Here is a 9,447-nt window from a genome sequence, read left to right on the forward strand (position 1 = left end):
ATGCTTCGTTCATACCATTTCAGGTGAGTTCTTTTACTCCATCAGCAACAGCAGTGACACAACACAAAACACCACAGCACGCAAGAGCAACGCAACACAACAAAACAACATGAGCAAACTTGCACGTCATCATGCCCACCAGACCACATCATGCTCCGCCTCTCCCCTGTGTCTCAAGCAGACAAAATTTCGTCCAGCTGCTCCACAAAGTCTGCCTTCCGTTTGCCGCGGGGGGCGTGACCTTTGCTCTGGATGGCGGCTTTGAGTTCCGCAACCGTCAGCTTGGACAGGTTTCCTTCGCCGTGCAGTGTCGCCAGTCGCGCCGTGTCGACCTCTGCACTCGCAGTCGTCTTTGCTCGCTTGGCAGTGCCGCCTGTGCCAGCCTGAAAACCACACAGAGGGAGAAAAAGGCAGACGGGGTGCAGGTGAATACCGATACATGGGCGCATGTATGAATACAGACATATAGACACACAGACACAGGCACAGACACACAGACACACATAGTCACCTTGCGCTTGGCGGAGGAAGCCTTGGCGGAGGCGATGCTCTCTGGGTCGTAGCCGGCGGGATAAAGCAACTCGGCAACCTTGCGTGACCGTTCACGCGCCTTGGAGGACAAATCCTCCACATCCACCTCTGCACATATGAGAGAGGAGGCAGTGGAAGAGAGAGTTGAACACACAGTGTACATGAGTGGTGACAATGGTGTGTGCGATGAAGCACGCGCATCTCAACCAACAGCAAAAGGTAGAAGTAGAGCAACAGCCACACGCAGTCACGAACGAAAACGAAACAAAACCCAGCGCCGTGTGTGTGCGTATGCGTGTGTGTGCGCGTGTGTGTGTGTGCGTGTGTGTGTGTGCGTGTGCGTGTGTGTGTGTGCGTGTGTGTGCGTACTTGTGTGGTCTGGCGGATCCTCCGTGATGTCGCGGTTGAGGGCGAGCGCTTCGAGTACAGAGTAGTGCTTCTGCAGCGACGGGTTCTCAAACTTTTCCGACGAGAAACCAGTGAAGTTCATCGACTTGATCAGCTTCTTCATCGCCCCAACTTGCTCCTGCGGCCGCATGTATGCGCGTGCGCGTGTGTTTGCGTGTATGTGTGGTGTTGGGTGAATTGAGGGGGGGGGATGTGGGTTGGACAATGTGCGGTGTCAGAGTGGAGCCCTGGATGAAGGGAGACAAGACAGGGAGAGAAAGGAGAGGAGAGTGATAAAACAGGACAGACAACACACACACAACAGGACACACAACACTCGCACACACACACATACACACAACAGGGCACAAGCACAGTTACCTCTGTTGGCTCTGGTCCCTTCTTCTTCTTGAGGGAGCGCATGTCCTCTGCAAAGGGGAGGGTGATGATGTGGAAGCCAGGCGGCACCACCTGGTTGCCATCCTCATCCACCCGCTCCTCCTGTGGCAGCAGCGCAACAAACTCCGGCGGGCTGTTGGCACGCGGGATGAGGCGGCAGATGGGGACGCGGTCGAGACGAAGGCAGCGGTCAAGAAAGGCCGCAAACACACGCGTGCTCCCGCCAACCAGCTGGTGGTGAGGGGATGAAGGTTGAGAGGGGAATTGAATTCTGATGTGAGGTGAAGTGCAGTGCTATGACATGATACGGAAGTGGTCAAGAATGGAGAACTGCACCCACGCACCCACGCACCCACACGCAAACACGCACGCACGCACCCACACACACACACACACACACACACACACACACACATGATGCACGCACGGATTCGTCGGGGTAGATGAAGCTGGACTTCTTGACGTTGTACTCTTTGTGCAGCGCAGACCGCGGCTTGAACCCAAGCAGCAGCAGCCCTGATGTTTGTTGTGGTGGGGTGTGTGTGTGTGTGAAGAAAGAGGTGCATGCACGTGTGTTTACGGCAGCAGCCACGATTGCTGTGCTTTTCAATGCACACTGCGACCATCAACATGTACCTGGCGAACCGAACGTGCGCATCTGGTCCACTTCCGTCTTGTCAAACACAATCTGCAAACGCAACGATGAGTGCAGGGTAGTGAGGTGAGCAGAGTAGACACACACACACACACACACACACACAAAGAAATGTGTCATGCATGCACCATGCAAACACACACAAAGAAGTGTGCCATGCAAACAAACACACACAAAGAAGTGTGTCATGCATGCACCATGCAAACACACACACACACACACACACACACAAAGAAGTGTGTCGTGTATGCACCATGCAAACAAACATAAGCACAAGCACAACGCACCACAAACACAAACACAACATCACACACGGGCGCAGACCTTTTCGCCGCCGTAGGTGAAAGAGTACTTCATATCTGTGGACAGGAGAGGGGAGCTGGTCTCGCTGCAGAAGAAGCGCGTCTTACTCGTCACTTCCTCGTTGTCCCGCCCGTCAAGCCACGTGTATGACGCTGAACCAACAACACAACAGCAGCAGCACGAGCACGTATGAAATCCAAAACCGCCGCATCAAACATACATTCATACACACGACCATCGTCATCACGCAAACGTATGGCACCGTCATGTGCACGCACCTTTCGTTGCCGAGCCGACGAGGTTGTACACCTTGATGCTGATGAAAAAGTCGTCGCTAATCTGCCATGGAATCGTCATCCGTGCGCGTTTTTTCTGCGCTTTGCACCGCACGCGCGCAAGCAACGATTCAAACCCCTGCGACACCTGTGCCTCCGGCTCGTCATCCTTGTGTGTGTGTGTGTGTGTGTGTGTGTGTGTGTGTGTGTGTGTGTGTGTGTGTGTGTGTGTGTGTGTGTGTGTGTGTGTGTGCGTGCGCGCGTGTGTGTGTGTCAGGTGACGTATCAGCAACCGAACAAGGGAAGCCCGCAAAGCAACTGACGAGGCAAAACGGAACATGCAGCTGCGCAGGCGAGCGAGCAAGCGAGTGAGTGGCAATGCCATGCGGATGTGTGCACTGACAGCGTTGACGACGAGGGGCCGGTAAAAGGCGTCCATGTTGAACTTGGCGGCGTCACTGGACATGTGCATGAGATCAATCTCAATGCCGAGATCCGTCAAATCCCGCGCTTTCGTCTCCAGTTGCCGCTGTAGAGCGATGGGGTAGTGAGCGGGCGGGATGAAGATCGGGTGTGAGAGAGAACAACGAGAGCGCAAGGCAAGGTAGTGTGACAGCAGAGGTACACACACACACACGCACGCACGCGCACACAGGTATGCATTTACACACAGGCATGCAATTTCACACAGGCATGCACACACACACACATACACACACAGACAGACACAGACACAAACACACACACACACACAGACACAGACACAAACACAGACACTCACGCGGAGGTCGTCATCTGTGCTGTGCGGGTTGTCGACGTTGGTGAAGAGGAGAATGCGCTTTGTCTCGACTTTTGTGCGCACGTTGGAAAAGAGGTTGCCGCACGCCCACAGCGCATCGTTGAGCGAGTAGCGGTCGCTGCTGCCAATGTGCTCCGAGAAGTCGTACTCGCCATCTGCCACGATGTTAACGGCATTGGAGTTGATGAGGATGCGGACAGGCGGGGGAGGGGAGAGAGGTGGAGAGGGCAAGGAGGCAGACAAGCACCGGGTAACGATGAGCAGTGACGCAAGACACTTGACACACACACACACACACACACACACACAGACACGGACACAGACAGACAGACACAGACAGACAGACAGACAGACAGACACACACACACACACACACACCTGCGATGCTCTCGAGGAGCTGAATCTGCTCTGCTGATGGAACGTCCAGGTCTTGCAGGATGTACACGTGCTCGGGATCGCTGTCTCCTTTGCGATGCTCCTGTCACATGTGAATGAATGGGAGCAACGCAAAAGAAACGCAAAGACGCGGGTGTGGGCATTCAAACAGAAAGTCCCACCACACCATGCCACCGTCTTCTTCGCACACACACACGCACACACACGCACACACACACGCACGCAACACTGACGGTGGAGAAGAAGACGATGCCCACGAGGTCCTTGTCGGAGCAGACAATCTTGTTGCGGAGGGCGCTGTGCACGGCCTTGACGGCGGTGCTGAAGAAGGTGGAGCCAGCCTCCTCGTCGTCCGTGGGCGGCGTGAACTCGTCAAACATGGGTGGTGAGCAGTCGATCAAGAACAGCACGCAGTCCTTTCCTCCTTTGAACACCTGAACAAGCGCAAGCAACAAAATGAGTGAGTCAGTGCGTGTTGGTGAACGAGGGAGTGTTGGTGAATGAGCGAGTGTTGGTGAATGAGCAAGAGAAAGAGAACGACAACAGAAATCTCAAGCAAAGCACACACCGCGAGCACACGTAAGCACTGATCAAACATCAAACAACACACACCAGCGATTCTGGATCGTCGATGGCGCTGGAGGATCCGCTGAAGGCGCCTTCGTCGTCGTCCATTGAGGCGCCCCATTGCCAAAGCGACAAACCACTCGCACCAGACTGCGACGCGGTCGACCCAAAGGTCGTCGCCGTGCTCGTGCTTCCGCCGCTGCCGCTGCTGAACATGGTGCGATATGCAAGGTGTGACGTGTGGGGTGTGGGGCGGACCAGTTGATAAAGCTGCTGCTCCCGTCGTGGTCAGTGGTTTGTGTGCGCAGACAGAAGAAGAGAACCAAACAAAACACGCCTGAATGCATTTCTTGATGTCGATATCCCCTCTTCAACCGCAACGATGGTTCGTGGTTGTGGGTGTTGGATATGTTGGCTGTGTTGGCTGTGTTGGCTCTGTCGGCGGTGTCGGATCATGCAAACAGCGTCGCTCTTCCCCCTCGCCCTCCTTCAGTTCACGGTGTTCGTCGTCTTCCTCACTCACTCCCTGTCGTCCACCCTCCTTGCTCTCTCCTTTTTGTTTGTTGCAGTCGGCGCTGTTCAACTTCCAGAGCCTGTTGCAAGTCATCTTGCTGCTGATTTGCGCATGCGCGTATGCTCGCGCCTTTGCACCAAAGTTCATGGATGGTCTGCGCAACGGGTGAGTCTGTGGGTGAACGTGTGCGTGGGTGAACGTGTGCGTGTGTGGGTATGTGTGTGCGTGGGTGAACGGGTGAGTGTCTGTGGGTGAACGTGTGCGTGGGTGAACGTGTGTGTGTGTGTGTGAACTCAGCTGCATGAGCCGATCCAAGTCCAACCCAACCACAACTCACTCGCACTCTCGGCGTTCTCTGTGCACTCGACTGTGTTTTGTCATGCTCCTTTCACTGCTCGCTTCTGCCCCCTTTTCCTCCTTCATACATTCCCCTTCCGCTTCTTCAGTCCTGCAAGCTTGCTGTGGAAGTTTGCCAGAATAGGTGAGGAGACACAGAGTAATGACTTGCAGCACATTGTGCTGTTCGCCTCGTATGCAGTGAACACCCCCCCCCCCCACACCCACCCACCCACCCACACACCACACACCACACACACACACACATACACACGCACACATACACACGCACACACACAAGATGCACTGCAGTGCATATCACCGTCTCATCACCTCTGCTCACGCACGTCACGCACGTCATTCACCATCGCAGGGGAACGCGCGAGCGAATACGTGGCGCTGGCGTGTGCGCTCATGGGCGTCGCCATCCTTGTTTGGGGCTGAAAGAGCGCTCATGGCACACGCTCGCCATTTCTTGCCTGCACTCTTGTCCTTGCATGCATTCATCTCTTGTACATTAGCTCTGCGGCGACAGCGCGGCTCGCCGCTCCTTGCTGCTTATCTGTCCATTACCCGTCTGCTGGCATGCATGCGGTGCTGTGATTGTCGCGCACCTCGCACGCTCGCACATACCTCTTTGCACCTTCCTTCTCCCCCCCCTCCTTCTCAACCACAACCAGCACCACCTCCTCCGCTTCTTCTACTCCTTGCTCCGTGTTGTGATTTGTGGTTCAATTGTTGTCGAGTAAACCCGATATCACGCACGACACCAGCAGCTGCCGTTTCAGCCGCAACCGATACATAAGTCGCACACGCACACAATGTTCTGCACAGCTGAACAGCAATGAACAGAAAGAAGGGATCGATAACCGAGCGAGCAAATGCCGCAGCAGTAAGGGCACGCACTCACGCACAATGTACACACGTGCGCATGCACACACGTCCACACGTCCACACGTCCAAGAGAGGTCCCTCCGTCACGCCGCGTGCAATCAGAACTTCTTCTTCTTGAAGCGGCCGTTGCCACCACCGGCTTGTCGCTTCCCGCCACGCTTTGTCCTCGTCTCTGCCTCAATCTCCTTCATCTCCCGCGTGGCGTATCGCGACGCCTCGTCAATCTCCGCATACAGCTCCTTGCACTCCTTGTCGTACTTGCGCACGGGCAAGTCCAAGCCCACGCCAGCCTCAATCTCCTTGAAGTATGGCACGTCATATTGCGTGACAAATGTGACGGCGCGTCCAGACCGCCCGGCGCGAGCCGTTCGCCCAACACGATGCAGATACACCTGCCGTGTCGACATGGTGACATTGGGATGGCGAGCATGGGTGTGAGTGAAGCGTGGGTGTGAGAGCGAGTGTGAGTGTGAGCAAATGAAGCGAGACACCAACAAAATCGCATCATCATCATCATCATCATCATCATCATCATCATCATCATCATCATCATCATCACAAACGGCACAAACGGCACAATGGCACGAATTGCAGTACAGCAGCAGCTGCAGCTGCAACTCACGTCGGACGTCTTTGGGAGATCGTAGTTGATGACGAGCTCGACGCCCTGGATGTCAAGACCACGCGCACCAACATTCGTGCACACCAGCACGCTGCACATCAAACAAACAAACGAACAAACAAACAAACAAACAAACAAAAGAAACAACATGCACACATGCGTGAGCAACAGTGCAGTCAGTTGGACGAGCGGATCACACGTCCAGAACAGCAATACGTCACAATAGCACGTAAGCAACAGGCCGTAAAGCATCAAGCACGTGGCAACATGGCACACACAAATACACACACAGCGCATACACATACACACACACAGCGCATACACATACACACACACACGCAACGCATACACACACGGCGCGACAACTGACTTGTCCTTGTGTGTCTTGAAGCGAGCGAGAGCGCCAATGCGCTTTTCCTGGGACATGTTGCCGTGCAGACACGTGGCCCGCAGCCCGAGTTTGCGCAGCATCAGCACGAGCCTGGCGCCAAGTGACATGGTGCGACACACGCACGACGTGGGTCAATGGACGCAGATGGCAGAGAGAGAGAGAGGGACAATGCACAGACGCAGGACGATAACGCCAACATCACAACTGAGAACAGCAATCATCATCATCATCATTCCAAGTAACGGCAGCACCACCACGACCACCACGACCACCACGACCACCACCCTCCCTCCTCTCCCCTGCCATCACGCCTCGGCAACTGACTTCATGGTTGCGCGCTTTGTTTCGCAGAAGATGATGACGCTGCTATCGGCCTGCAAGCCCTGCCGCTGCAAGAACCACACAAGATATGTCTCCTGCAAACGCGCGCGGTGGGTGGGGGGGGGACAATGAGGGCCTGAGAGGGAGAGACAGAGAGACAGATCTTATTGCGTCTGGGCGTAGTACAACACGCGACTGCTTCCCATTCCTTCAAGTCCCATCTCCCGTTTCTCCCTTACTCTTTCTCCCTTCTCCTCGCTCGTGTGAACAGCACCTTGAACTGCAGCGGAAGAAACACGCAGTGCTGGTCCAGCGTATCCACAGTCTTGACCCTGTCAAGCACAACGACAGCCGCAGGGTGCGTACGGGAACTGTGAGCTGATGACGATCACAGCCTAAATTCAAACCGAACCGAAAGCGGAAACACACAAGCACACAAGCACACAAGCACACGTCGATGAAGCGAGCCGCAACCTCACACACACACACACACACACACACACACACACACACACACACATACACACACACACACACACTCAAACACACGCACTTGTGCTTGATTTTGATGTGGACGGGGTTGCGGAGGACGGCGTGCATGAGGTGTTTCACTTTGTCGTTTGACGTTGCGGAGAAGAGGAAGTTTGTGCGGCGCTTGGGAATGTGCCCAAGGAGCTGGTCAATTTCCCGCTCAAACTCCGGCGTCAGCATCCGGTCTGCCTCGTCGAGAATCTAAAGCGCAATGGAGCCGCGCGGCGCAGTCGTGGGGGCGCGGGATTGGGTGTGTGAGTTGGCGTGCGCTTATGTATGCGTAACTCGGTGTGTGTGTGTGCTTGTGTGTGCTTGTGTGTGCTTGTGTGTTTGCGTGTGCTGTTGTATCTGCTGCGTCCGCACACAAGACACAGACACACAGACAAAGATATGGTTTCCACGACGCATGCGCAGCAATACCGCTGTGCCAGCGACCCACCAGGAACTTGACGTTGTTGAGCTTGAAGCCGTTTGTGCGCTCCAAATGGTGCAGGATACGGCCAGGTGTGGCAATGAGCACGTGCGGGTTCTGACTCAACCGGTCCTGCTGCTGCTGCAGGCTCAGCCCACCAACAAGGAGGGCTGAGGATGGCATGGTTGGAGTGTATATGTGTCAGCTTGTTCGCGGGCCAGCAGATGCACGCACGCACGGTTGCATGCCCGTGGTGCATGTGTATTTGCTAGCATGCACAAGAAAAGTTTGACATGACAGGAAGCAACCCTCGTAGGCCGTGTAACTCCACAAAACAGTGCAGCGAACCGCAACTGCTTCATTCTCTCACCTGTTTTGAGACCGATCGTGGCACCGAGGGCCTTGAACTCGCCCTCAATCTGCTGTGCAAGCTCGCTGTATACACAGCGACAAAAACGCAAGGCGAGGAAGGACGGGCAAATGGCCACAGTCAGCAGCATGCGGCCGTAGAAGCCAGCTACAAGCAACCATTGACACCACAAAGAGGAGCAGGTGCGTGCGCACAGACAGAAAGAGAAGCACACGTGCACTCAGACACACAGAACAGACAAGACACAGACGCACACAGACACACACGCGGACGCAGACCCCCCCCCCACACACACAAGAGCATGTGCACGCATGCATTCTCCCCTCGCTGCCTCACCGGGTTGGCGCCATGACGAGAGCATGGAAGCGGCGTTCGCGTGGGCGCGCGTTGATAAGACTGTGCATGACAGGCAGGGCAAACGCTGCCGTTTTGCCGCTACCCGTCTTGGCAATACCAACAATATCCTTGCCCTCCAGCGCGGGCGGAATGGCAGCCTCCTGCACTGGCGTTGGACGGCGGTAGCCAACGTCCTCACACGCCTGACACAGCACTTCCTCCAAGCCCTGCGAAACAAGCCACGCAACAATTTACATGCGGGACGTGAGCAGTGCGAACAAAGTGTTTGTTCACGTGCGTGTGTTCGTGTGTGTGTGTGTATGTGCGTGTGTGTATGTGTGTGTGTGTGTGTGTGTGTGTGTGTGTGTGTGTGTGTGTGTGTGTCGTCGTACGTACGGTCGTCGTTGG

General features: G+C 55.3%; 4 protein-coding genes across 4 annotated transcripts in view; 2 read left to right on the plus strand and 2 right to left on the minus strand.

The window, feature by feature from the left end:
* Positions 1 to 19: 19 nt before the first annotated feature.
* On the minus strand, positions 20 to 4,125 carry PTSG_00622 (uncharacterized protein; the record flags this gene model as incomplete). Its single annotated transcript, XM_004998032.1, has 12 exons — positions 20 to 383; positions 512 to 639; positions 901 to 1,057; positions 1,300 to 1,548; positions 1,745 to 1,833; positions 1,954 to 2,005; positions 2,297 to 2,427; positions 2,554 to 2,719; positions 2,954 to 3,079; positions 3,332 to 3,504; positions 3,728 to 3,827; positions 3,979 to 4,125. The coding sequence occupies 12 exons, from the start codon at positions 4,123 to 4,125 to the stop codon at positions 174 to 176; spliced, it is 1,728 nt and encodes a 575-aa protein (XP_004998089.1). The 3' UTR covers positions 20 to 173.
* Positions 4,126 to 4,376: 251 nt separating this feature from the next.
* PTSG_00623 (uncharacterized protein) lies at positions 4,377 to 5,606 on the plus strand (the record flags this gene model as incomplete). The annotated part of the gene is made up of 4 exons (XM_004998033.1): positions 4,377 to 4,529; positions 4,882 to 4,991; positions 5,273 to 5,307; positions 5,536 to 5,606. 4 exons carry the CDS (start codon positions 4,377 to 4,379, stop codon positions 5,604 to 5,606), a joined length of 369 nt encoding a protein of 122 aa, XP_004998090.1.
* A 10-nt stretch (positions 5,607 to 5,616) lies between these two features.
* PTSG_11620 (uncharacterized protein) lies at positions 5,617 to 5,967 on the plus strand (the record flags this gene model as incomplete). The annotated part of the gene is made up of 1 exon (XM_004998034.1): positions 5,617 to 5,967. One exon carries the CDS (start codon positions 5,617 to 5,619, stop codon positions 5,965 to 5,967), a length of 351 nt encoding a protein of 116 aa, XP_004998091.1.
* PTSG_00624 (ATP-dependent RNA helicase RhlE) overlaps positions 5,878 to 9,447 on the minus strand; it is a 16,793-nt gene continuing 13,223 nt past the window's right edge. The window contains exons 25-33 of the mRNA XM_004998035.1: positions 9,040 to 9,266; positions 8,704 to 8,768; positions 8,361 to 8,503; positions 7,944 to 8,122; positions 7,665 to 7,722; positions 7,394 to 7,485; positions 7,049 to 7,159; positions 6,679 to 6,769; positions 5,878 to 6,448 (exon numbers count right to left, since the gene is read on the minus strand). Coding sequence (XP_004998092.1) covers positions 6,155 to 6,448; positions 6,679 to 6,769; positions 7,049 to 7,159; positions 7,394 to 7,485; positions 7,665 to 7,722; positions 7,944 to 8,122; positions 8,361 to 8,503; positions 8,704 to 8,768; positions 9,040 to 9,266 — 1,260 coding nt within the window. The 3' untranslated portion in view covers positions 5,878 to 6,154. The remainder of the gene's footprint in view (positions 6,449 to 6,678; positions 6,770 to 7,048; positions 7,160 to 7,393; positions 7,486 to 7,664; positions 7,723 to 7,943; positions 8,123 to 8,360; positions 8,504 to 8,703; positions 8,769 to 9,039; positions 9,267 to 9,447) is intronic.

The sequence above is a fragment of the Salpingoeca rosetta genome (genome assembly GCF_000188695.1).
Source record: "Salpingoeca rosetta unplaced genomic scaffold supercont1.2, whole genome shotgun sequence".
In the NCBI taxonomy this organism is placed as follows: Eukaryota; class Choanoflagellata; order Craspedida; family Salpingoecidae; genus Salpingoeca; species Salpingoeca rosetta.